We start from the raw sequence: 27991 nt of genomic DNA, 5'->3' as shown, positions 1-27991 counted from the left end.
CATATTATTAGTTTTATTTCTTCTTTCATTCACCGCGTTAATCACAATAAAGGGCGTCATTTAAAAAGTCATTCACATTTTGTACATCAGCTGAGTGTTTTAAAATAAAATGAATCAAAGGTGACAGGTCTTCATAAAAGAAGGGGATGAACAGCTCTCACTGCGGTAAAAAAAAAAAAAAAAAATTCACAGACTGACACTTTTCTTTTCTTTTAAATAAACCAAATTATTCATAACTTTGTGTTGAACCATCAGTCAGCACTGGGCGACCCCGGTCTTCATCAAGCTGTTTGAAATAAAACGAGACTGGTGGATGTTTCATTACAGTCAGGACGTTCTGTCCTCTGCTGCCCTCTGGTGGGTTTGACAGAAAACACAACCTGAGACTCGCAGGTATTAAAAGTATCTGTAGACAAACAGTAAAGCAGACACATGATGCGTAGATCATTTCTATATTTTACATCTTAAATATGTGGATAAAAAGAGACCCTCCCCTCAATCATACATTCACCGACGTAATCCCTTCAACATGAATCCAAGTAATGATCCTTTCTGCACCGCTGATAGAACGCCACAGTCTGTCCTCGATGGCCCCTTCCTCTAGTTTATAGATTGTTCTTTTTTACTGGTTTTAATTTGTGTCAGACTTCTGAGAGCAGCGACCCCCCCCTGAGTGGTCATGAGGGGGCGGGGTCTATGCTGCAGGTAGATCCTCACACACAGAGGACGCTGAGGTTTGTCGGTCTCCGTCGTCTGCGACCTTCATGATTTAAATGAACCCCGGGAAGAGGTGCTGCAGGAGGAGGACGACCGCCACCACCATGACACCACAGAAGAAGAGGACCAACCAGATGGGAAACGATCCTGGAGGACGGGAAAAAAAAAAAAGATGGAAAAAAGACAACTGAGCTGAATTACAAATCAGGTTCTTCTTCTCTGCTCTAAAAACAGTAGCTTACACAGTGACCTGCTCTGTGCTGCCACCATGGCGGTTATCATCCAGGAAGTGGCGTTATAGAGCGTGAACAGACGTCTCTGAAACGTGTGGGTGTGGCCTAACAGCTCCACTTCCTCGTTCATTTTGAAGAAATCATTTGGACTTGCTGACCTGTGGTCTCCTCTTATCGTACCTGTTGGAGATTTACTACGCTACAAGTCCTCAGCTGTCCTGCTCTAATCAGAGAGCTAATCAGTGTGTGTGTGTGTGTGTGTGTGTGTGCGCACCTGTGTGTGTGTGTACAGAGGCTTTAAGTACTTTACATGTCAGCCCCGTGTCTGTTGTTGTTGTCTTTTTAGGTCATGTTCTGTCCTTTTGTTGTTTTGTTTACTGTCAGATGTGAAACTGTAAATAATAAATAAAACAGATTTGACTTGAACTCCTCTGAGGAGTAAATCTTCATCTGCAGCAGTTTGAAGCAAACTTATTGAACACTTCGATGTGAACCCTTTGTTCCATAACATGTCAGCTTCTTGTTTGTTGGGTTCCTGTGACATGTGACATGTGACATGTGACTGCTGTCGGTCTGTCACATGTCACACCCCTCCTCTTTAACCCGGTTGCCACCCAAGAGGCCCCGTTTGGTTGGCTAATCCACGTACGTAAATCGTGTGACATCACAGTCGTGCCCACCAATGACTTCAATACAGAAGAAGAACGCCTCGCAGCTCCTGTGAGGTCGACTGATGGGGGCGGAGCCACTAGCTGACATTATTGACATACAGCCATGAAATCACTCGGGATATTTAAACATGGCACGTTGTGACCGCTGTCGAAGGAGAAGTGGTCATCAGCAGGCTGCAGCGTGTCAAGCTCCGCCCCTTAGGGTCAGACCGGCACGCTTGGCACCCCATGCTTGAACAGATCACTTCTTTTGTTACTATGCCCAACTGCTGACAGGAAACGCCAACAAATGAGGGCTGAAGTGAACCGGACCGCATGGTGGACACGACTGTAGACTCATGAGACTCCTTCCTCAATGATGGTTTCACATCTAAATGATGATGATGAAGATGATGATGATGAAGAACTCACTTCTGTTGGCGACAGTGTGAACCTGACATCGGCTGTCCACAGCCACACTCAACATGGCCGCCTCGTTGTTCCCTCTGATGTGTTTGTGGTCAGGCAGGAAGGCCAAGTCGGTGACCACGATCCCGTGAGACTCCTGCACGTAATACAGCTTCTACACACACACACACGCACACGCACACACACATCAGCACAGAGCCCAGCTGATTGGTTAATCCATACACACGTTTGGGTGTACAGTGTGGTGTTTACCTGCAGGGAGAAGGAGATGTAGATGGCCACAGATCCCGTCACGGTTCCCAGACCGAGGAACGTTCCAGAATCACTGCGAGGGATTCAGACAGACGTCACTGTTTATTTATTTATTTATTACACATCTGACTCAACGAGGTCTCGAGGTGGAGCGTGATCCTGAACCTTCACGTGGGTTTAATACCTGACAGCCAGACTGGAGATGACCTCGGAGCCGCACGGCGCCGTCAGCATGGGCAGGAAGCTCCGCCCATCCCACTTTGTGATGAAGCATGGAGGAGGTTTCCTGTCCCGTTTGTGGGGGATCTGGACCGTGTAGAGCCTCAGAGCGTCCTTCTGGTCCTCCACCTTCCCAAACCTTAAAAACACACCGCAGGTCTCACTCTTCGTCTCAGAGACCATGACCCCATGTGTTTGTTTGTTTGTTTGTTTGTTTGTTTGTTTACCTGCAGGCCATGTAGCGATACGTCTTGTCAGCTATGTGAGGCATCGTTTCAAACCACTTCAGACTCATGGCTAACTGGTTCCCGCTCCACACGCTGCAGGCGAAGTCCCGGCCCACCGTCACCAGGTGCTGCGTGACAACACCACACGTTCATCATGACTAACGGATCATCACGCCGCTCGCTCTGCACACGTCTCGTAGGAGGAGTCAGCCACTCACCTTGTTCCCTGGACTCACATCCAGGTCTTCGATCTCGCCTTCATGAGCTTTGAAGTCAAACTTCTTCTTCAGAGACGGAAACTGTAAAGTCAGGAAGACAATGACATCATTATGACCTTCTGGGGTTCGATGGACGTGTGTCCGTCAGAGCGTCAGAAGCCCTTCGATCAGAGGCGTCACAGGACAGAGGAGTGTTTGGTCGACTGCTGCCTTCAACCATCACCATTAAAACATGAAGTAGACATTTCCCTGAGTTGTAAGAAGTTGTCGAGATGACTTCTAATCCATTGTTTGGATTTGTGGGAGAAAGTTTGGAAGTTTGTTCTTTCTAAAGAAACGTTTATGGATGCTCCGACTTTGGGCTTGGTTCTGTTATTGACTGACAGAGATGACTGTGGTCTGCTAACCTCTGCGTTCTGTGAGCTTCAAAGAACAGCCTGACCTGAGAAGCTTTCACACATCACACCGCTGAGTTCACGCTCCTCTACACATTTCTAAATAAAGCAGCGACGCTCCACAAACTGAACACTCCAACATGACTTTATTACCTCCCAGACTCGGATGTGTCCGTCTGTGCCTCCTGTCAGCAGCAGGCTCAGGTCCGGACTGAAGCGGACCACCTTCTGGAGCGGGTCCTGAGGGTTCAGGTCTGACTGGACTTCAGCCAGAGCGCTGACCGAGATCAGGACCGTGTCATCCTTGGTGTCTGGCATGTCTCCTGACGCTGCAGCTTCCTGTCCTCCTTTGTCTCCTTTCCCCGTTCGTCTGCGGGCGTTTCCTTTCTGCACGCTGTTCCCCTCTGCACACAAACATCAATGAATCATTAAGACGTGTGCACCTCAAACAGAACAAACGTACTGGATCACAGACACACAGGATGAATCAGAGGGGTTAAATAACTCCTGAACAGTTCAGGAACAGACACGTGGCGGACAAAGCGACACGCCATGTAAAGACTTTTGGTTTTAATATCAACGCTAACCTGTAACATGATTTACTCCGTGTAATCAAACATGGCCTCATACAGCGGGGAGTCTCACCGTCTTTACTCGCAGCTTTGCCGTGCTTGAACTTCATCAGGCAGCAGGTCCCGTCCTGACCCGCGGCGATCACGCCGTCACCCAGCGCCAGGTTCATGGTGGCCCGAGTGTCCGTGTCATGAGAGTGAAGGAGGGTGGCCGAGTACGAGTGGTCTCCCACCAGCTGCAGCTCCAGGAAGTGCTGAACACGAACACACACACACACACACACACACACACACACACACACACACACACACACACACACACACACACACACACACACACACACACACACACACACACACACACACACACACACACACACACACTTTGTGAAGACGTGCACAAACAACGCTCCAAACCTCTGCAGGATACATGAGGCTGGTGTCATGTGTTCATATGTGTAGTTAAAAGCACGTTCACTCAGGGCTTTAAGTACAGATTTACTAATGTTCTTCTGATAATAATAAATATGTTTCTACATCACTATACAACTAAAGATTAGTTAGGGTTCAACATAAACAGGAAACACACGCGTTTGATTTCTTTTTTTCTACATCCTCCAGTGTCTTATCTGTGTATCTGGTTTCTTGACTTGCAGTGAATTGAGCCTTCAGGGCCACCGTAGTCTTAGTTCTTACCACAGCATTCTTGATGCCGGTCTTCGAGGCTCCTCCTCCTCCTGCTGTGATCACCAGCCCTGTCCTGGGGTCCACTTTGACCGAGTACAGGGGGAAGGGTGACCTGTACAGATCGGGTACCCTCCTCTTCCCCATCGTGTGTGTGTGTGTGTGTGTGTGTGTGTGTGCAGGTCACTCAGTCTTCTTCATAAACCCTCCGCCTCAAACACACCTGTGTGGAGGAACAGACAGCGGGAAGTTTTGTTATGGACACAGGTCACACGTCCGTCAGTAACAAACCCTGTGTTGGTTTCACAAAGATTAAAGTTGGAGATGTCACAAAGCGATGCAGCCTATAGAGTTACCTCAGAGACACCTGAAATCAGAAATTTTCTCAATCACCAATTTCCAGGATGATCCATCAGGGTTGTACTCTTCAGTTTTAACATTTTGAATCTAATAATCAAACGACATCAGACCGATATTTACAGATAAGTGTTTGTGTTGGCCAGAAAACAGAATCCAACACTCTGGTTCTGGGTCACGAGGGGGGGGGGGGGGGGGGGCTGAAGGGGATCTCAGCTGTGGGGTACTGTACACACCTGGATCAGTTGCCAGTCAATAACAGGGTTTACACATCAAGGAAAAAAGCAACCATGCATGCTCTCCTGCAAACCAAAGGGTCTCCAGCTAACCCGACACGCACGTCTTTTTTACTGAGGGAGGAGTGGGAGTAACAGGAGGGAACATCTCCACTCAGAGAATCTATCAGACGGGGATTTGATCCAGACTTCTGGAGATAAAGTGGAAACTTATTTGGATCTCTTCTCCAGAGAGTGCACTGATATTTTATTGATCCTGAGGGAAATTCAAATTGATGAAGGTAGCTGCAGGTTTGTTTTTGTTGCACTGTAAATAATGTTTCTGTAATATGATTTAACATGCAGTTCATCAGTCTGCATGTCTCTGTATATTATATAGATGACATATATTTATATGATGTATATTAGCTTGACAGTAGAGAGGAATGAACTTTCTATGTAAACAGTGTTTGAAGAATAACCTGTTTCAGCTCTGTCTCAACATCACCAGGTTACACATGCTGTCCACAGTCTTTTATTCAGAGGACACGGAGGATGTCTTCACTTTAACTTAAAGTGCAGCAGCAGCAGCAGCAACAACAACAACAACATATAATTTAGCTGGAACAGCTATTAGCACTAACTTCCTGCCAGTTAGCATGATAGCTCTATCCTTTATTTGTCATTCAAACTCTCTCACCTGTGCCACAGTCCCGCTCCGTGTCCCGCTGTTATTTTATCGTGACGCTAATTTCTAAATGAGATGATTTCATTATGAGCTGTCAATGGAGAAATAAAGGCTTCAGGTGATGAAGAGAAGGAGCTACGAGCTGCTAGCGGCGGCTAAATACAACTCAACAGCCGTTTCCCTACGTACACGTCAGCAGCGTAGGCTGCGTCATGACGTCACACGAAGAACGTCGGTCAGTTTTTTTAACCCCTCGATGAAACCACTCACACAACAGAAATGTTTTAAATTAGCACTTTAATTAGATGTGTATCGGGTCTAATTTATCACCTGTGTCCACAAACGCACATCAATCCTGTATTCTTTATCATTAAAGGGTTTTAGAGACGTTACATTCATATTTTGATAACTCTGTAAAGTGACACTGCAGAGTGGTTAGGTTTCAATGTTATAGCTTTAATTGTTGTTTCCACAGTAACAATCAAAAGTGCTTTAAAACCATTTACTGTCCATCTTTTATAATCAGAAATATAAAGACTTAAATCTGCTGTGAACACGCAGAAGATGAAGACAAGACTTTGCAAACATCTTCTGATCAACTGAATGTTGGATGAAATTAATTAAATATATTTATTTGAAACCAGAAGAAGTCAGGAACCTCTTAATAATTCCTGCCACTCCACGCAGGTCATTAACGATTCTGAGAAATAACTTTGATTTTCCATTCATGTCACGTGACTTTAAAACAAGACTTCTCCTCTTTAATTATGAACGTGTCTGTGAAGAAACACTGGATGATCTTATCACAGTGTGATCATGCTTCATGTGTGGTTAAAGTCATTCTACATCTCAGAGGACACACTGAGCGTGCTCCAGGAGAAGCATGAAACATGATGATGTCTTTAAGCTGCTCTGAATATTCAACTTCCATATTAATGATCTCATCATACAACTCAGGCACAAACTTGGCTGTTTCTGCAAAAAATAAAATTGTTCCAATGTTCTGTCAGAGGGGTTGCAGAGACAGTTTTTTACGCTTGTCCGGCACTACGCTGTCGTTCTCTAACGGCTTGGCCCCTCTACAACTGTTTTTAATTCATCTCTCAGTCTGCGTTCAGATTTATTATTACCAGTCAAGTGGTGCTTCTTCTCAAGTCTGCTGGGGTCCTTGGGTAAAACTCCCTGGGGTCCCTTCAAACCAGTGTTTATCCCCATTATGTAATAAGTCATGTGACACCAAGTGAAAAGGATAACACTTGCTTTTCCTAAAGTTTATAAATTCTTATTATTGTAAAAATATGAAGAACTCAACGAGATTGAATGGTGTCAGATGGGGCCCCCTTAGGGAGGTCTCCGACAGTCATTGCAAAATGTGTATATTTTTTAACCACTGTTGTATTTTAAAGTCAGCACTCTGCTGCCCCCTGCTGGCCTGGGACACAGTGAAGATGCATGTTGACAAGCAGCGCTTCTATAAATCAGGGGGGACCAGAAGACACTTATCATGGTTCTTTGCATATCAAGGTACAATGGTCCTCTCTCAAGGAAAGACGTGATGTCTTTTGGTATCTTTTTTTCATCATCCTGTGACCTGATGATGTCATCAACAGACCATTAACCATTGGGTCGGAGGTCTTTAAGCTCTTAAAGAAAATATCTTTAAGAATAAGATTGTAAATGAATGAGAAACGTGTCTATTTAGCAGTGAGCCTCACACGCTCAAATAAAGTGTAAAATGAAGAGCAGAAGAGAATATCTCCAAAAGTATCTTCACAATGATTTTCAAGGCTACATCAGGATACTTGTTAAAGTTAAATTTTCAGATATTTTTTTTTCCATCTCTCTTACATAAGTGGACCTTTCACGCATTGTCCAACATTTTCAGGAACTTGTCTTCACACATGTTTTCCTCACAGTCTGAGATTTTTAGACTCAGACACCCTCTGAGAATCATACATTATTTTTTATTTTACATACTCATATTTATCCCTGAGGATCTGCTTTATACACAAACAGCACATGTGGATATGCACCAGTGGAGAGGGAGTCGGAGTGTCAGGAAGTGCAGCAGAGCTGTCGGGGGTCTGGTGCCTTGCTCTCCAGCTGCCTGACCAACCTCCATATTTTAGTCCCTGCTTGAACCAGCGACCCTCTGGTCCCTATACTCGAGCTTCTGCCCCTCTAAAATACTGTGAATACACCTCCTCCTCCTCCTCCTCCTCCTCCTCCTCAGAGCTGTCTCCTGTCTGTGTGTTTATATGGATACAGTCATCCAGTGTTTCAGCTGTGCGACCTTGACACTGAGTTCAGGACACTGATGGTCAGAGCCGAGGATGATGCCGATGAAGTTTACGATCGATGTGAAACAGCGTGATAATGATCAGATGGGCTTCAATGGAACAATCAATACAGACTGATGGCACCGGGGTGATATTAAACATTGCTGGTGTAAGCTCCATGTAGACAGGTCCACACATTAATGCACTGGAAGTTTTTACACTTAAAAGTGTGGAAACAGCTAGAGGGAAAACGTCTCTTCGGAAACACAGTCTTCAATAATAATAATAATAATAATGCACACCTGAACGTTTCATGGAACTTATTTGCACGCTGACGTCTCTGAAGTCTTCCTGAGTTGCTTGTTCAGACATGCACCTCACAGTGGGAGACTATCTTGTGTGGGAGATGAGTGTGGGGTGGGGGGGGGTCTCAGGAGGCGATTCAGGCAGATGAAGCAGCAGCTTCAGACACAATGATCATTTTTTCCCTTTATATCATTGCAACATGAAGTTCTGAATTCTCTGAATGAACAAAGAGTCGAAAAGAAAGTACTGGAGAACAGCTGACATAAAGAAGCTGTTTCATTATCTGCAAGGAGATTGCGTTTGGTCGCATGGCGATAACACGTGTTTGGAGAAGTGCATTTCAGGTTCTTAAGGCTCAGTGTGAGACTGGTATCCTTTCTTTAGACGATTTACTCTTTTGACTCTGTCTGTATCATGATGCTTTAGCAGGGTCCACTTTTAGTGAAACTCCAGGACAGTCCTTATGTAGTCTCTGTTTAATCTGTATGAGACTTCAAAGACCACACACTGCATCAGCAGGAAGTATGAGACATATTGGATGTGAGAACAGGGACTGTTCAAAGAATGTAAATGTCACATACACACTGCATGGATCAGCCTTTCTAAACACAGGAGGGACATTTATGATTTATATTTATGAGCAGATGGCAGTGCAGTGTTTAGCTTTGTTGCCTCACAGCAAGATGGTTGCTGGTTCTAATCCCCAGCTGGGTGAAAACCTTTCCATGCATGTTCTCTCTGTGCATGCGTGGGGTCCCTAATGGGGCTCCAGCTTCCTGCTGCAGTTCAAAGACACGCTGGTTAGCTTAATTGGTTGCTCCTAGATTGTCTGTAGGTGTGTGTGACTGTGTTGTGCTGCTCAGGAAGGTCCAATTTTCCGAGGTAGGAAGTCGTTCTTCAGCTTGGAATGTCCTAATGTTGTAACAACAGCACAAAACAGCGTTGATGCTACGATGATCTATGAAATGTAACTCTGAAAAAAGTTGATGTGCTATACGTGAATTAAAAAGTATGTTCACGTGACAAAACGTGTTTTGCCCCCTCAGGTGATGAAGACTTCGATGTCAGGTTGGGCGCGTTATTATTTTCCCGAGTTCCCGAGTTGTCATCCCCTCTTGAGCAGGTGTTCATGAGCATTTTACAACTCGGAAACTCATTTTTCCGATGTGTCCAACACAACATGAATGCTCCATCCGTCTGTCTCTAAATGTCAGCCCTGTGATTGACAGGCGACCTGTCCATGGTGTAACCCGCTTCTCGTTCAATGCAGCTGTGGTCGGTTCATGCGCCCTGCGTGTAAGACGTCACTCTCTCTCTCTCTCTCTCTCTCTCTCTCTCTCTCAGTGGTCTCCTCAGCTCGGAGTCATTCAGACGTTCAGGATGCAAAGACACTTTTGATATGACATGATCAAATCCAGATTTACGTCACGCTAACAGCCTTTCCTCAATTGGAATATTCCCGTTGGAATTGAATTTCCTCCTCAATCCTTTCTCTGTAACAAAATTATTTTAGAAAAAAACACGATGCAGTGAGGAAATGACAGTGAACTGTTGCCAGGGACGACGGCTCTTTCCAATCACAAACAGGAAGATTTGTCCAACATTTATATCATCCGTAAGTTATCTGTGTTCTTCTCATTAACAGGAGCTGCTTGAAAACAACGAGACGCTCCCTAACACTCCCTCATGGTCATATTCTGCAGGTTTCATTCCTGTTCACTTAAACAGACCTGTAAACCTGCAGGAGAGTAAATGAGCAAGGCAGCAGACAGTCCACTCACTGAGCAGCTGTTACAGGGGGAACTATCAGTAACCATAGCAACCAGTCTGCAGCGAGGAAGGCATATTTGTTTACACACAGACAGAAAGTATTATAAATGTATTAGCAACACACACACACACACACACACACACACACACACACACACACACACACACACACACACACACACACACACACACACACACAGGCTGAACCTCGTCCTTTCTGATCACGTCTTCAACTTCACCTCCCGGAGGATGGAGGATGGAGGGCGGGGCTACGGGGGGGGGGGGGGGGGGTGTACGTCAAGACAGGAAACGGTAATACGAAAACCTTTAGATAATTACTTTCAAATTAAAAGCATGTGTATCTTATCAGTCTGATGTGAGGGCATTGAATTGACAGATTCTAGTTCTTGTTGTTTTTATATTTGGGTATTCAATATTTTGGCCCTGACCTTAACCTCTAAATTAAAGCTGGCACTAGCTAGGTATTTTCTGTCATTCGTCAGCAACATAATATTTCAATTATACAGGTTTATTTGGATATTATATTCATATGTCCCATCATTACACTGTTGTGACCTGTATGCCTTTATGCCACATTTTATTGAACATATTCACAGAAAAAAAACAAAATCATTGAAAAAAATATACTGGAGATCCGAAAAGGGTAAAAAGCAGCTTCGCCACGTGCATGACTCAAACATCAGCTGCTGATGAATAAATGCATGCACAAAAAAACATTTCTCTCGATGGGCTGGAAGGAAAAAAAGTACAGGTAAAGTAAGGGTGAAAATGAAGCTGTTTGTTGTTCAGAACAATCAGCATCCTACAGTGTTGAAAAAAAAATATATTAATAATAATAATAATAATGAATTTTATTTGTAGGGCACATTCGGGAATAGTATATCATCATAACAAAATTAAAGCTAAACTAAAACAAACAAACCAGCATTAAACACTAATTCAAACTAAAGCTGTAAATAATCCCAAACTTGAAAATGATGCTTCATCCTCCTCGATGCTTCACATGCATGTTTTACACTGAAGGCCACCGGAAGTCCTGTTGTTTGGAACACGTGCAGCTTGATGGTGTATCTGTCCTGTTTCTTCTGCGGAAAACACCCAGGAACACAGAAACCGGGAGCTCAGAGACCAGGAGCGAGGATTGTGTGGCTCATGTTCCTTCAAGGCAATTCATCGATTTATATTTGAAATCACACTGATGTCTCTTTGTGTGACTGAGGACACACACACACACACACACGCACACACACACACACACACGCGCACACACACGCACAGCTGTGTCAGGGGAATCAGCACTCAGAGGAGACGACATCTGGCTCCAGAAGACGAGGTGAGCATCAGGCTGGATCCTGTTTTCACATTTGTCCACATCTGGAGGAAGAAAAAAAAGGGGGGGCAGAGTGTGGGCGGTAATCGGACTTCAGAGGTTTAACTGGACATGAAGAAGAAGAGGAGGAATAATCGGATTAAGGTTTGGATCAACAGTGAGCAGCTCAGATGCTAAAGAAGCAGCCATTAAAGAGTCCGATCAGTGACAGTGATCCTCCATCACCTGACGGAGCTCACCTGAGACCCTCACAGGACGTGATTAGGTTTTTGTAGACACTGTCATGATGTTTTCATTGTTTTTACAACCTGTGTGTGTGTGTGTGTGTGTGTGTGTGTGTGTGACTCAGAGAGCAACATGTAGCTGTGCAGGCCTGCAGCTCACAGACTGGACTCTGTGTTCAAACACCCTGACGACTTCATTTGACTATTTCAGATTGATTAGCTGTAAAAAAAACAAACAAACAAACAAACAACAAAAACCCAAACACGAGCTTCATCGTCATGAAATGCAAAAGTCAAATTCCGGATGGTGGATTTCTTCCTCCTCTCCTGAAAGGCTCTTCTGTTGTTTTCAGGTCTTGGCTCACATAGACTTTAAAGTTCAATGAAGAAAGTGTGCAGGACTTCACCAGGAGGATTTCTAAATGTAAATGTCTGCTGTCAGGACCCTGATCACTGTGCTCAGTCAGATGTGTGTGTGTGTGTGTGTGTGTGTGTGTGTGTGTGTGTGTGTGTGTGTGTGTCTAATTCTGAGGTATTAAAAGTCTCTTCTTCGTTCAGGCCATGTGAGGAGCAGGAGCTCAGGTGAAGCGATCTGTCATGTTTGAGGACGGAGGAGCTCGCAGGAGGAGGGGAGGAGCCACGTCTGCGCCGCTGAACAAGGAGACGGGAGGAGCCGGGTGTTTGGGTGGCGTGTCCGAGGGCGGGGAGGCGTGTCCGATCTGAGCGTGTCACACAGGACTGACGATGCAAGCGGCTGGCTTTAGATGGAGCGATCAGACTCGCCGCGCTGATTTGTGACGCCTCTCAGGGGGGAGACTGAGAGAACCGAGCGCGACACAGATGCACAGGTGATGCACGCCTGAGACTACGGACTACAAACACATCCTCAGTTCTCAAAGAATCCATCATGCCTCGGAACCGGGCCTTCTCTGAGCCCGAGTACTCAGCCGAGTACTCTGCGGACTGCTCGGTGACGCTGCCCTCGGACCCTGGCCAGGCGGTGGGCCGGACTAATGAGGTGACGGTGCGGAGCTCGGGGTGCTGCCTCTGCCTGCCCCGCTTCATGAGGCTCACCTTCGCACCCGAGTCCCTGGAGAACCTGTACCAGACCTACTTCAGGAGGCAGAGACACGAGACGCTGCTGGTACTGGTGGTGTTCGCCGCTCTTTTCGACAGCTACATCATCGTCATGTGCGCCGTGATCTACACCTCTGATAAGCTGGCCTCTGTGCTGGTGGCGTCTCTGGGGCTGGCGGCGGACATCATCCTATACCTGCTGTGCCGCTTTGGGTTGCTGCCGGACCGCGTGACCCGGCGGGTGGTGCCCTACGCCTTGTGGGTGCTCATTGCGGCGCAGGTCTTCTGCTACCTGGGCTTGAACTACGCCCGCTTCCACCAGGCATCGGACACGGTGGGCTGGCAGGCCTTTTTCAGCTTCTCCTTCTTCCTCACGCTGCCGCTCAGGCTCACGCCCATTGTCCTCATCACTACGGTGTCCTGCGGGGTCCACACCTTGGTGTTGGGCGTCACCATCGCCCAGCAGCAGCAGGAGGACATCCAGGGGGCGGCGCTGGGACGACAGGTAAGAAAACAACATGACTAACACCAGAGCTTTTGGCAGATGCAAAAAAGAAAGAAAAAAAACAGCCTTAGTTGTTTTTCCGTTTCCAGAGAAGTTCTCAGCCAATCACAGAGCAGCATTAGAGTCACATTAAGGACTACAGACTGAGACCAGGAAGTGTTTTATGTTTCTTTTTTAAAATAACTCCCTCATGCTCCTCTTACATCCTGAATCCCGTCTCTCATGGTCTTCATCAGCTGCAGACCTTCATCACCCCGTCCGAGTTTAATGTGAACCCCAAACGCCAGATAAACGTCCCGTCAGCGTCTTCTTCATGTTCTTTGACTTATTGGCAAACGTTCTTAATCCACTCTGTTTCTGCCTCACTGTAAGAACCATCCAGATGTTTCTCTAACGTAAACATCTCTCCAAGGTCGAACCTGAACACTCAAATCAGGACTGATCTCGTTAAAGAGTGAGTCGGCAGATCATCAACCACACGTGATTATTTCTGCTCTTCACCCCTAAACAAGGAAAAGGTTTCATACCCACGTGTGGGTTTAGGATATGTTTTTTTTCCGGTGAGAGGAAACAAACAGAGATGGTGAAATAAAAAACACTTTAGGATGAGAATCGGCTTTAGTTGCCGGGTTTGTTTCCAGACACTCCGTGAGCTGAGCTCTCAACACATTAAATATCGACAGAAGTTAAGCAAAGACTAAAATGTGCAGGACTGAATAAGACCGAAGTGCACTGATGCAGAGATCAACATTATCATAGGCTATGTTCTGATGTGACAGGTGGGTCCATTTATATACAGTATATGCTACAGTGTGCTAAGATGGATATGTTTATTGAATAGTCTTAGGTACACTCACAGTGCACGTTTGGTTCCAGGGTATTTTGACAGCGTTCAGTCTGACACTCTGTGACCGTGCAGAGCGACCGCCTGGGGGAAGAAACTGTTCTTGTGTCTGGTTTTATTGACGTACAGTGATCTGTAACGCCCACCGGAGGGGGGGGGTCAAGCAGGTCGAGCAGGTCGAGCAGGTCGGTAGCATCACTGCCGACCTGTTTCCTGACACCTGGACCGGTAGAATCTTTTCATGCGACACATAATAACACAGTCTTTCTGTTCTCCAAAGTCCCTGGACATGTAGAAAGTACATCAGCCCGAGCAGGGTGTTTTTTTAGAGGTAGATCTTTTACCCCAGAACTGCTTTGATACCTCGGCAGATTTGGTGGAAACACAACGTAGTCCTTCAGAGAGTCCTGGAGGAGAAGCAGCTCGTGTTCTGTGGAGTCTGCTGTCTGTGTGCACAGTGATGGAGCAGCTGTTTCTGGTGTATATTAAAATCATTGATCTCTGTGAGGATCCTCTCAGGGGAACAGTTTAATGGTTAGCATCAGTTTTATGTGATCGGAGTCTGAACAGTCCTGTGAGTCAGACGGGGTGACAGATGAAGGAGTCTCTCATCATATTTAAATGGATCACCGACGAGAGAGGCTCCATACGCTGACTTTATACACTTTGGGTCATATTTAAAACGACTTTGGGTCGATGCGCTTTGGCGTCCACCGGAGGTCTCCGAGTGTCACTGCACTGTTTTCAAACACATGGTGCTGATAATGACGACGCTCCCCCCCCCTCCCCCCCGTCATTGACAACATGCTTTTGTTGACAAGCAGAATGTCTCTCAATTTCTTTGCTGACAACACCAAAAGTTTTTACGTGAAGCCACAGAACCATGTTGACTGACAGAATTCAGTAATCTGACCCAAAAATGTGCGCATGATGATGTTGAGATGGTTTTCTATGGTTCCAAACTTATAAAGCTAACTTGAAGATCGATGAGGAACTGTTTAAGCATAAAATGGACTTGTTTATTTATTTGTTTGCAAACCTGAAACCTAACTTGGGTTAGGGTTAGCCGAACGGGACAGCCGAACGTTAGATACCAATGTGTTCTGATAGAATCTGAACCGTTCTGTCCTCATAGTTCGTTTGGCGATTTTCCCTTCATGACATCACAAGGGGCAGTAGCCCCTCCCCCAGGTGGGTGACACTCCCACAGCTAGGTGTTTGTTCTGCCCTCTGAGTCTGCCTTCTCACCGTAAACAATAGGACATGGAGCCAGAAAGCAGCGAGTACACCCGAGCCCTTCCAGAGAGGGGGCGTGGTCAGACACAGCTCATTTACATATTTAAAGCTACAGACGCAGAAACAGCCTGTTCTGAGCAGGGCTGAAATAGAGGGGTTTATAGACATGATCAAATACAGGATCAGAGTGGATTTACAGCAACACACTTCACACACATGTTTACTCATAACTTATTTACACTGAAGAGGAGGAGGAGGACATGTGACCAAACGGTGGAAAATGTACATGTTGTTGCTCGAACAGAGAGGGGAGAAATTATCCTCACAGTTAATAATAATATAATAATGCAGAAACGTTTAGACTGTGAAGAGCTGAACCGATGGAGGTACAGAGTCATATGGAGAGACTGACTTTACGAATGAACAGAGGCCGACTGTGTGTGTGTGTGTGTGTGTGTGTGTGTGTGTGTGTGTGTGTGTGTGTGTGTTTGTGTGTGCGTGCGTGTGTGTGTGTGTGTATACACTGCCTCTGAGAGATATAAACACATCAGTGATCTGCACTGTTACACAGGATGAAGTTTTCAACACACTGTATTTTAATTACCACCAGACAGACAGACAGACACACACACACACACACACACACACACACACACACACACACACACATATTACAACTACAGCCCTCATGTGGATTCATCCGCTGCTGTAAATAGTCCCTGATGAAGGCAGTGCTTCGTCCCGAGTGTCTGCTCTGTTGAGCTGTGGGATCACACACACGGTTTAACCTTTTATTTGTCTTATTCCAGACGTTTGTGGATGTTTTCTTTGAATGCAACTTGGGAGTTTCAAACCTTGTTAATCCAGCAGTAACGATGATTTCACCTAAAGTGTGAAGAGCACACTTTTGAGTTAGCATAATGCTACATTAGAATGAACAGCTAATGTAGCTAAATCTTGAATGGTGAGATGTGAAGAGTAAACTGCTTGCATGTTGTGTTGAAGACACATCAGGAGGGGATGGAAACACGTTCTTTGCATCTTCTGATGATGCTCGTAATACTTTGCTGGTTGCTGGTTCAAGTCCTGACTTTAAACCAAAGGGTTGCCTCAAAATGTGCAAATATTGCAACGACAGTTACTGCACTTACTCTCAATGCCCTGCTAAGTGTTCCTGTGAAAACCAAAATGTATCAATGAAAAAATAAAGAGGAGTTATCTGTCCCCCAATGAGTTTTTGCTTCGGGCCCCAACAGACCGATGCAGATGCAGAAAGGAGCGGTATGTGAGTTTTAAACATGGGCCGTCTGCTTGGAGGTCTGTAGCCTCTGTACATGCTCTGCAACCGAACTGATAACTCCAGGAAGTGTTCGGGAAAAAAGTCTGAAAACTTGACTGTTAGATGAGTGAGTGTTGAAAAGTCTCCATCACAAAGACGTGGTTTTACTCTGCTATTATGCATGTTTTAATCAGATGTGCTTCATTCTTGTAACACTGCGGCCCGTCTCTTCCAGCTGCTGGCCAACATGGTGATCTACGTGTGCTCCATCATGGTGGGCGTCATGTCGTACTACATGGCCGACAGAAAACACCGCAAAGCTTTCCTGGAGGCCAGACAGTCCCTGGAGGTCAAACTGAACCTGGAGGAGCAGAGCCAGCAGCAGGTCAGACACACAGCAACACAACTACTCAACACACCACATGTTGAGTTCACATGCTAATCATTAGCATGCTGAACTTGCAGATAAGCAATGTAAATACTATAGCTGATATGCTAGCTCTTTATTTCAGTGGGTTAGCTTTAACATGGGAACTAGTCAGATCTGGACCAGGCTAAGTTTGCAGTTTCCATGGTAACCACTGTCTGAAATGTTTTAATATCACTCAGCGTCTGAAGTAAACTGGTCACTGGTTTGTGTGTTTGTGCTGTGTTGTTACTGTCTGTCTGTTTGAGCTGACTCTGTTTCACCTCCTCTCTCTCACCTGTGGCCGCGGGGTTTCCCCCATCATGATTCTAAATGTAACAGATGGTTAGCACAGAGGGCGAGCAAGCAGGAAACACAGAGGACAGAGAGAGAGAGACAGTGTGTGTGTGTGTGTGTGTGTGTGTGTGTGTGTGTGTGTGTGTGTGGACAGGACAGAGTGTCAGAGAGGAATAGACTGACAGTCATTGTGTTAAAAACCAAGAAACTCGAAGAATGCTGATAGTGTAGCAGCAGGGCATGCTGGGAGACAAGGGCCGCCGACCAATCAACTGGCATCCGGTGGCTGGTGGTTACCACGGTAACCACCCTCCTGAGATTGTGTCAGCTGTAATCACAGAGCCGCCGGGTTCTGATAAGAGTGTGTGTCTGTGCGTGTGAGAAGTCCTGACTTAATTATGTATTCACCGGTCGTGTGTGTGTGTGTGTGTGTGTGTGCGTTGTGTGTGTGTGTGTGTGTGTGTGTGTGTGTGTGTGTGTGTGTGTGCGTTGTGTGTGTAATCTCTCTTCACTGTTTAATCTGCTTCTCATTTCCTTGTTCTGTCTTTGTTAAAAGCGTTTCTATTAAACACAGAGACTGACAAAAAAATAAATAATGTCATTGAGATTGTGAGCGAGCCGCACGGTTCCTGTCGTCCATCTTTGTTTGCACGCCGACCATCAGAATGTCCCACTGAGGATCCTGTTCATTAAATACATAATCCGATTATCATCAGATTAGCAAAATGAACCTTTCTTTATTTTGTTCTGGATCAAACCATCAGTGTGTTGGAAGTATAAAACATAACCCTTGTTTTTTAGATCACAGCGCCTCCTGCTGGTCGGATGATTCTGTCCACTCAGCAGATACACGGCTATCACTTCGGACTACCTCTGAAGCATTTGGCCAAAGCTTGACATGTTTGATGAGAGCGTTTAGTGTCTGGCCTGATGTTGTTCCCCGACACACTGCGGCGAGGGCCCGTTCTTCGCCGCTTTGCCACGGCTTAAATAGAAATGGAAACTTGATTATTTGCCCGGCATCACGTCACGCTGTACGCCAGTTGTCATCCGTGATCCATGCTTCCTTTGTGCAGCCTCTAACTGGCAACCTTTACATCTCAGTAGAGTAGAAGAAGAAGTGAAGTGTCAACATCACGCCTGTCTCTCTGTCGTCCTCAGGAGCGCCTCCTGCTGTCCATCCTGCCAAAGCACATAGCAGATGAGATGCTTCAGGACATGAAGAAGGAGCCCAGTCAGAAGGAGATGCAGCAGTTTAACACCATGTACATGTACCGCCACGAGAACGTCAGGTAACCCCGAGCCTCGCACTGACTGAAGGCTTTTCATCTCACTTTGATTTTAGTGTTGCAACGTGCTCACAGGAAGCTCCTGTACCTCAACGTGTCTCATGTGTACGTGTGTGTGTGTGTGTGTGTGTGTGTGTGTGTGTGTCTCTCCTGTGCAGCATCCTGTTTGCAGACATCGTGGGTTTCACTCAGCTGTCGTCATCCTGCAGCGCTCAGGAACTGGTCAAACTGCTGAATGAACTCTTCGCTCGCTTTGACAAACTGGCTGCTGTGAGTCTCACACACACAACAACACACACACACACACACACACACACACACACACACACACACTGACACGCTGATGTCAGGTCTTTATCAGGTTAAACACTCACACGGGTTTGAAGTTTCTTATTGAATGTGATTAATGATCAGTCGATATGAAGAGATATGAGCAGCTGTGTTTAGAGCTTTCTTACTCCCACTGATGACAATACATTAGAAGTCATATTTTAAAATCATCTATGTTTGATAAGAATGAGCGGTGAAGTATTTCAGACATGTCCGCTCACTCAGAGGATCATCTCTCCTCTCCCTCACTCTGTCAGAAATACCACCAGCTGAGGATAAAGATCCTGGGAGATTGTTACTACTGTATATGTGGTCTGCCCGACTACAGGGAGGACCACGCCGCCTGCTCCATCATGATGGGCCTCGCCATGGTGGAGGCCATCTCGTGAGTACGGGGGAGGGGGGGAGAGGGGGGCTTTGATGTGCTGGCTCATTGATCTCTCTGATGGGCTGTTATCGACCCTCTGAGGACCTCAGATGTGAGCGCTGGCTGACCCTCAAAGGTCAGTGAGGTCAGATTGAGCGTGATGCAACGTTTCGTTCAGACTCCAGACAAGAAGCAGCGACTTTTGCTCCTGCTCTGATAAATGGTGATTTATTTATTTTCCAGTCTTCTGACCTCTCAAAGCGTTTTCACAGCGCAGCTCCACATGCACACTCTGATGTCAGCTCACACACATTCATACACTGCTGACAAAGCAGCAGGAGCACCTTGGGGTGCAGACGTGTTCCTGCAGGAGCTGGGGATCAAACCCCCGACCTTCCAGTTTTACCACTGAGCCACAGCCGCCCCGACACATGAATAAATGATACATACGCCATGCAAGGTACCAGAATCATCAGAAATCAAACTATCGATACCAGTTTTGTTACCATGGCAACAACAACTGTGTAAGTGCGACTTCGACAGCGTGTCCTGTCCTCCGCTTCGGTCTGTGTCAGAGACATGATCAGAACATCTTTAGAAGACGCCCAACAGACCGATCAGACAGTTTGATTGGTTCACCGCTGCAGCAGCTTTGAGTTCGTTTTTTATTCAAAGCTTTGATGCAAATTATATTCAAATTCAGTTAAAAAAATCTAAAAAGAACACTTTATAAAGTTGATCTTCATACTTCAAGGGTTGCTGGTCTCCTCAAGCCTGTCACTCTTTGTTGAGCTCAGTGAAAAAGGATTGAAGAGTTTGACAGATTCACGTCTGCACCAAACCTCCTGAAAACATGGGGAAGTGTTCCAGCTGCGTGTGTCACATGTCAGCGTGACGCTTTAACCCTCGGCCTGCTACGCTGAGCATCAGCATCAAAGTGTGTGTGAACAGCTGCTCATTCTCAACTCAAGAGGTCTTCAGCCGATTAAACCAAAAGTAACGCAGCAGTGTTCGTTTAAGTCATGGCTGTAACCTGTGTTCACCTGTAGAACAGGTGTGACTCATTCTGACCTCCGTGACGCCACACGTCCTTTAGTCCCTCGACGTTCCTGAGGTTTGAAACCAGAATGTGTCGTGTCTTCACACGTCTGCTCCGTCACGTGTCCACAGGTACGTCAGAGAGAAGACTCAGACGGACGTGGACATGCGTGTTGGAGTCCACAGCGGGACGGTTCTCGGGGGAGTTCTGGGTCAGAAACGGTGGCAGTACGACGTCTGGTCCACCGACGTCACCGTGGCCAACAAGATGGAGGCCGGAGGGATACCGGGGTGAGAGCTGGAAAACATGTTGATGTGTTCGATTGAGATGAAAGTTATCAAGCTGTAACCATGGCAACAAAACTCAACCTTTAGTTTGTTTGGGTTACACTTGCACTACCTGAGCAGCAGGGTTTGGTTTCAGGGTTGATGCAGGTTCCCTTCATTTATTAAGAGCAGACAGCTTCATTTATAGAGCACATTTATAACAGCCAGGACGGACCACAGTGCTCTCCAGTAAGCTTAGCAAAATACATCCAAAAAAGCACCTTTGATAATAAGTTAAAAAGCTCTCTCTGCTCTCACATCCAGAAGATTTCTTCTAAAAATCAGTGATTTATTTGTCCTTTTTTATTTAACCTTTATTTAAGCAGGTAATTAACCCGTTGAGATCAAGATCTCTTTCACTGCCTGGCTCTACTGAGTGGCACCTCTGGTCTTAAATTCCCCAACATGTTCAAGGCTGAAGTTTCCCTGCACAACTGCTTTATTCAAGGAATTCAAGGAGCAGCAAATAATGACAGTGCAACTATGCTAAAACATTTAACCAATCAACAAAGAAGAAGAAGGCGGGGCTTCGAACTCGTGCTGCGTTGTTCTTTGTTCTTGTGTTTTTTGTTCAACCGTCAGTAAAAAAAAAAAGTTCCATGTGTGATTGCTTCCTTTTGTCTCCACTCAGACCGCGTCTTTCTTTGACGCGTGACGTCTGCACCGTACATATGACCTTACACTGCTAGTTCACAACTGTGTGTGTGTGTGTGTGTCAGGCGTGTCCACATCTCTCAGAGCACCATGGAGTGTCTGCATGGAGAGTTTGACATTGAGCCCGGAGACGGAGGAGAGCGCTGTGACTACCTGAGAGAGCGTGGCATCGAGACGTACCTGGTGGTGGTTCCTAAAGGAGCGGTGGGCAAGAACGGCATCAACGGGGTGGTGAGTGAAAACCTACGACGCAGATGTTCCTATAACTTCCAATCGATACTCAAACTTCAGTTGTTCAGGTCTGTGATTATCACTCTCTGCCTCCTCTTTGTTTGTTCATTCACATCAGAAGCTGTCTGTGACGTCATCCAATGGAAACTCCCCGCTGCTGATCAACACCACAGAGTGTAACGGGAGCGTGAACACGGCGTGCACCACGCCTGAGGAGCCTGAGGAGCTGGACACCAAGGTAACTGCTCAAGGATCAGTCAAAGTTAAACTGCACATCTGAGGACATCACACACACACACACACACACACACACACACACACGGCTGATTTTATTTCAACCCTTTACGCCGTTCCTTTATTGTAAATGTGTATCTGAAGCGGACACATGTCAGTGATCTGGTGTTTGTAGGATGAAGAGGAGATGTTTTGTGGTGCTCAGGTGGTGAACCCATCGTTCCCGAACCCTCGCCGGAGGCTGCGCCTGAGAGACCTGGCAGAGCGGGTGATCGACGCCCAGGAGAACGAGCAGGAGCTGAACAAGCTGCTGAACGAGGCTCTGCTGGAGAGAGAGACGGTGCAGGCGTAAGAGACACGTGATCATGATCATGACCTTCTCTCAGACCTGAGCTCGGCTCAGCCAGCACATGTAACATGAACTCACAGATAAAACACCTCCTTGGAATCAATTTCAACCTACATAGACACGATGACGGCTGAACGTCGACACGCCACTTTTTGCGAATTAGGCAGTTTGAAAAGGTCTTTTGTCAGGACGGGGTCGTCAGATGACCCAACTCTTGACTCGTTCACTTCTTTGCTTTCATTTGAACCCATTTAGATAAATTGATTACACACAGATAAGAGATCACGCTGATCTCATCTTTTTACATTTAAATCCATCAAGCTGCTTCCTGAGGACAACTTTTTGTTTCTCACATCTAAACCTCGGCCCTGATTTTACATATGAAGTGGCTGTGAGGAAAATAAATTGAGTCCATGCTGCACTAATGTAACAACAAGAGTTTGACCTTAGTTTGACCTTGATTCAAATAATGCACAAACAATGGAAGAGTCAGTGGAATCATAAATTAAAAGCGCTGTGAATATGAAATTGCCATCGACGTAACAGCAGACTGTTTGTCTCTCTGGTTCTGTTGTGTGTGTGTGTTCAGTCTGAAGGGGAAACACACCAACAGGCTCTCTCTGAGGTTCGTGGACCCGGACTTGGAGACTCGGTACTCTGTGGAGAAGGAGAAGCAGAGCGGAGCGGCTTTCTGCTGCTCCTGCGTGGTGCTGCTCTTCACTGCAGCCATGGAGGCCCTCATAGACCCCTGGTCAGATGGACTCATGTCACACAGGAGCTGTCTCATTGTGTGTGTGTGTGTGTGTGTGTGTGTGCTTTGACAGGCTGATTGCAAACTACATCACGTTCGCTGTGGGAGAAGTTCTGCTGCTCGTCCTGACCATCTGTTCTCTGGCGGCCATCTTCCCCAGAGTAAGTTACAAAAACAATTATGAGCACAGTTGTTGTTGTTGTTGTTTTTGTCGGGCTCGGCTGAACAGCCTCACAGCATCAGCGGGTAAACAATGGTCGAGTGTGGCGAACATCGGCGGTGATGGTACCGCCAGTCTGTGCTCCTCCCTGCAGGTCGTGTCTGTGGAGTTTGTCCCTTTAAACAGATTTATACAATCCCTGCATCATGGCGAGTGTGCACACTCATCATGATGCAGGGATTGTTTTCATTATGTTTGCCCCACTCTTGATATTAAGGCTTGGCACATTTTAGCGCTCTGCATTCTGCACGAGACGATCCTTTCCACTTTAAACTAGTGCAGAGGTCGCCGTTTCGTTAATAAAAGCACAAGAAAGTTTATGAAAGGAAAGTTTTCTGAATTTTTGGACAGGTGATTTTGAAGTATGTGTATTGAAGGAGAGCACACTGGTGTACAACACACACACACACACACACACACACACACACACACAGATTGGGTGTGTATGGTTCAGTTGTTTTGCATTAAACAGATCTTTTGATTTCACCATGTGATGGAAAGTCAGAGTTATTGATAACCATCAGCAGCACGGCCAGCTAATCGATCACACACACACACACACACACACTGAGACGATGTGAATGATGCTCGAGGCTCCTCTCTCTGCTCATCAATATGAGCTGTAATATGACAGAGCCTCGGGCCTACACACCATTTCCACGAACACAATCAGTCCATTAGTGTTCACGTGTCTGAATGAGAGCACTGAGCTCGTCACTGCTGACATTCAGACCTGTCACAGTCTGCATGAGGAATTAAAAAAAACACGTGTTCATGATTACATTGATAACATTTCCATTAAGGCACCTTCAATCCACGATATTGGTGGTTTGATAAACGCACTCGGACCTCATGTAGAGTCAATTCTCTGCAAGTTTAAAGCAACAAATAACGTTTTAAAAATGCTCGTTTTTTTTTTTTTTTTTAGAAATGTGTGATTTAATGTCAGGACGTCAGGAGAATCTCAACAGTCAAAGTCCTCACACAGCAACATGTGAATTTCACTCACTTGATGTATGTGTGTGTGTGTGTGTGTGTGTGTGTGTGTGTCAGGTGTTTCCCAAGAAGCTGGTGTCTTTCTCCACCTGGATCGACCACACGCGCTGGGCTCGGAACACCTGGGCCATGGCGGCCATCTTCATCCTCACCATGGCCGACATCATTGACATGGTGAGCTGTTTATTATAACAGAGGAAAAACAGTGTTGGGATCTGTATTCATCTATAAGTAAAGGCTAAATGTTTAAGGGCAGATGACTCTGGTATTTGTTATTTAAGACATGTTTGATGTTACAACCCGGCTCTCGGCCGCAACAAGAAACATGAACCCGGACACGATTTCTGCTCAGAACGCAATCACGTTTATTCACATCCAGCCAAACTCGTGTCATCCAGCCATACAGCCACACATCTGCGCCACCACGTTCCCACGGTCCCGTTGTGCGGTCTTCAGAGAGAGAGAGAGAGAGAGAGCGCCATCTTTCCTCAATCGCTTTTATGGAGGAAGACTACTCTGGTCCCAGGTGCAGCACATCCACTGATTACGAGCCCGCCTCCTGGAACCTGCAACAGAATATAACCAGCAGCACAGGAACACCAACTGGTGTGGAGGGGTCGTCACACCCCCCCCCATAAGAACGGAGTTCCAATAGGAACACCGGTAGCTAAACGGACCCACAGTGAATTTTTTTTTTTTTTAACAACATTTATACAACTTGTATTTACAAACATACTGACCCTTTGGGAAGTAGTGTTCTCCAGCTAGCTAAACCCGCCTCCATACCTCCCATTCAGCAACTCGAGCGCCTGAAGGAGCATTTAAGAAGGCAGAACAGAGACATAGAAGACCAGAGCGTTAAACAGTACTTAAGAGATAGGGGCTCTAGACAAAGCATCGGCCACAACATTATCAGAGCCTTTGATGTGACGAATGTCTAGACAATAGGACTGCAAATACAACATCCACCGCATCAGCCTGCGATTTGGGCAATGTATAGAATGTAAAAAGGTTATGGGGTTATGATCAGTGTACACAACCAGAGGAACGCTAGAGCCGACATAAACATCAAAATGCTGTAGAGCCCAGATGAGTGCGAGAGTTTCTTTCTCAATCACAGAATAGTTTAACTGAAATGAATTAAACTTTTTTGAGTAAAAACTCACGGGACGATCAACATCATCACCATCTGTTTGAAACAAGACGGCTCCGGTACCCACATCACTTGCATCCACGTGCAGTTTAAAAGGCCGATCCATGCGAGGAGCTGCGAGAACAGGCGGTGAACACAGAACAGATTTGACATTGTCAAAAGCTTGTTGACACAAGGAGGACCAAACAAACCGAACTTTTCCCTTCAAAAGATCAGTCAAAGGAGATACCACAGTGGAGAAATTTTTGCAAAAACTGCGATAATACCCAACTAAACCGAGAAAACGCTGAAGCTCTTTCTTCGTGGTGGGAACAGGATACTTCTCAATGGCGACAACTTTGTCCTGAACTGCACACACATTCCCCTGTCCCACGACTTTGCCAAGATAAGTGACCGTGGCTTTAGCAAACTCACATTTCGCCAGGTTCACGGTCAGTCGTGCATCCCTCAGACGATTAAACAGTTCCTTAATACGCCCGATGTGTTCCTCCCAATTATGACTATAAATTACAACATCGTCTAGGTACACAGCACACCCTTCCAGCCCTGACAACACCATGTTCATGAGGCGCTGGAAAGTCGATGGTGCATTTCGGAGTCCAAAACTCATTACAGTGTACGAATACAACCCGGAGGGTGTAATAAAAGCAGAAAACTCCTTAGCTCTTTGAGACAAAGGGACCTGCCAATAACCCTTCAGTAGGTCAAACTTACTGACAAAGCATGCAGAACCAACCTGATCAATACAATCTTCTATCCGGGGTAGCGGATAAGCATCGGGTTTGGTAACCCTGTTTACCTTGCGATAGTCCGTACAAAACCTCGGACTCTTATCAGACTTCTCCACCAGTAAACAAGGGGATGCCCAACTCGAAAATGAAGGTTCTGCTATTCCATTCTCAAGCATGTAGCTTATTTCTGCATCCATTACCTTTTTCTTCTCCTCAGACACCCGGTAGAAACGCTGTCGAATGGGCTGTGCATCACCTACATCTATGTCGTGCTCAATGAGATGTGTTTGACTCGGTGTATCACTAAACAACCCAGGATAACTGTGAATAAGAGCAGACAACTCAGCACATCTTTCTGCAGAGAGATGACCCAACAAGGACTCAAGATTACACAAGGTTTCAGAATTTTTCAGTCTACCACGCAACAAACTTTCATCCGGTGCGGTGACCCCATCATCCTCCCCTGCTGATAATGAACTCCCCACTGTTGCCGCTGCTGAAACAGGTTTGAACTCCCTAGCATAGTAAGATTTTAGCAGATTGACATGGCAGAGTTGAGTTGATTTCCTACGCTTTGGTGTGGAAAGGAGATAATTTTGGTCAGACACCTGACGCAGCACTGTGAAGGGTCCAGTAAATTTGGCCAGAAACGGTGAATGAGAAATCGGCAACAAGGCAAGGACCTGATCCCCAGGACTAAACAGTCGCTGTTCGGCTTTACGGTCGTAAAGGGACTTCATTTTACCCTGGGCAGACAACAGCTTTTCCTTAGCCATCTCCCCAGCTGAGTACAAACGATGCCTGAAACCGTTTACATACTCAAGAAGGCTAGGAGGAGGTTCAGATAGTGCGATAGCGTCATGCAACAGCGCAAGCGGACCTCGTACGGTGTGCCCGAAAACAAGTTCATTTGGACTAAAACCGGTGCTTTCCTGCACAACTTCCCTGGCAGCCAATAGAAGCCACGGCAGCCCCTCCTGCCAATCCTGATTTAGCTCAACACAATAACTACGCAGCAATGATTTAAGAGTCTGATGGAACCTTTCCAAAACTCCATGGCTCTGTGCATGATAAGCTGAAGACTGGTTATGTTGAACTTTTAACTGTTTTAACACTTGCAAAAAAAATTTTGATGAAAAGTTCGAGCCCTGATCACTTTGAATTACCTTTGGAATTCCAAAAATGGAAATAAACTGAGTTAGTGCTTTTACTACTCCCTTGGTATTTATGGAACGCAGTGGATACGCGGCGGGATACCTCGTGCTCTGACACATCACAGTGAGTAAGTAGCTACAACCAGATTTGGAACGTGGTAAAGGGCCAACACAATCAATGATCAGATACTCAAATGGCTGTGCGATCGCAGGAATGGGGCACAGAGGCGCAGGCCTAATGCTCTGATTGGGTTTACCGGTCATTTGACAGACGTGACACAATTTAATAAAGCGGGACACATCTTTCTTCAAACGCGGCCAAAAAAAATAACGCAACATATAATTATACGTTTTTCGAACACCCAGATGCCCCGACTGGTCATGTGCCGCCTTCAGGATGTCATCACGAAATCGCACAGGAACCACGATCTGGAATACTGGCTTACCAAGAAAGTCCTCCCCATGTGGCAACCATTTCCTCACCAGCAGCTTCCCCTGCAGCAGATAACCACTGGCAGAACTGTCTCCATCCATCGTAGACAGTACGGCATCAAACAAAGGACGTAAAGAGGAATCCACTCTCTGCTCTTCCACTAGATCAGTGCGAGAGACAGACAACAATGAGTCAGGAACAACAACAGAATTCTCCTCACTCACCTCTTTTACACTCTGCTCCAATTTCCCCTGTGCACAGCTCATAGCCCGTGTAACAGCACAAACTGAAAACACTTCCGGGA

At 46.1% G+C, this 27991-nt stretch overlaps 2 protein-coding genes across 2 annotated transcripts; one reads left to right on the top strand and one right to left on the bottom strand.

Annotated features, from left to right (window-relative positions):
- Positions 1-437: 437 nt before the first annotated feature.
- preb (prolactin regulatory element binding) lies at positions 438-6071 on the bottom strand. The gene is made up of 10 exons (XM_079343169.1): positions 5869-6071; positions 4609-4819; positions 3986-4166; positions 3494-3744; positions 2946-3026; positions 2728-2855; positions 2466-2639; positions 2282-2354; positions 2033-2183; positions 438-864 (listed from the first exon to the last, which is right to left on the bottom strand). Exons 2-10 carry the CDS (start codon positions 4741-4743, stop codon positions 770-772), a joined length of 1269 nt encoding a protein of 422 aa, XP_079199295.1. The 5' UTR covers positions 4744-4819; positions 5869-6071; the 3' UTR covers positions 438-769.
- Positions 6072-11283: 5212 nt separating this feature from the next.
- On the top strand, positions 11284-24408 carry adcy3a (adenylate cyclase 3a; the record flags this gene model as incomplete). Its single annotated transcript, XM_079342759.1, has 13 exons — positions 11284-11565; positions 12345-13368; positions 16963-17112; positions 18592-18722; positions 18878-18989; positions 19307-19434; positions 20587-20745; positions 21501-21666; positions 21785-21904; positions 22076-22248; positions 22839-23000; positions 23074-23161; positions 24274-24408. The coding sequence occupies exons 2-13, from the start codon at positions 12694-12696 to the stop codon at positions 24406-24408; spliced, it is 2199 nt and encodes a 732-aa protein (XP_079198885.1). The 5' UTR covers positions 11284-11565; positions 12345-12693.
- Between the last annotated feature and the right edge of the window lie 3583 nt (positions 24409-27991).

Source organism: Symphodus melops (genome assembly GCF_947650265.1).
Source record: "Symphodus melops genome assembly, chromosome: 5".
Classification (NCBI taxonomy): domain Eukaryota; kingdom Metazoa; phylum Chordata; class Actinopteri; order Labriformes; family Labridae; genus Symphodus; species Symphodus melops.
The sequence above is the reverse complement of the archived record's forward strand: the minus strand, read 5'-3'. Positions and strand labels throughout refer to the sequence as shown.

What these genes read in the sequence shown, in the direction of transcription:
- preb (XM_079343169.1), bottom strand. Translation starts at nt 4,743, where the DNA reads ATGGGGAAGAGGAGGGTACCCGATCTGTACAGGTCACCCTTCCCCCTG. An exon ending in CAAAGCTGCGAGTAAAGACG is followed by an intron (nt 3,745 to 3,985) that starts GTGAGACTCCCC and finishes GTTTGTGTGCAG; the next exon opens with AGGGGAACAGCGTGCAGAAA. An exon ending in TATCGCTACATGGCCTGCAG is followed by an intron (nt 2,640 to 2,727) that starts GTAAACAAACAA and finishes TGTGTTTTTAAG; the next exon opens with GTTTGGGAAGGTGGAGGACC.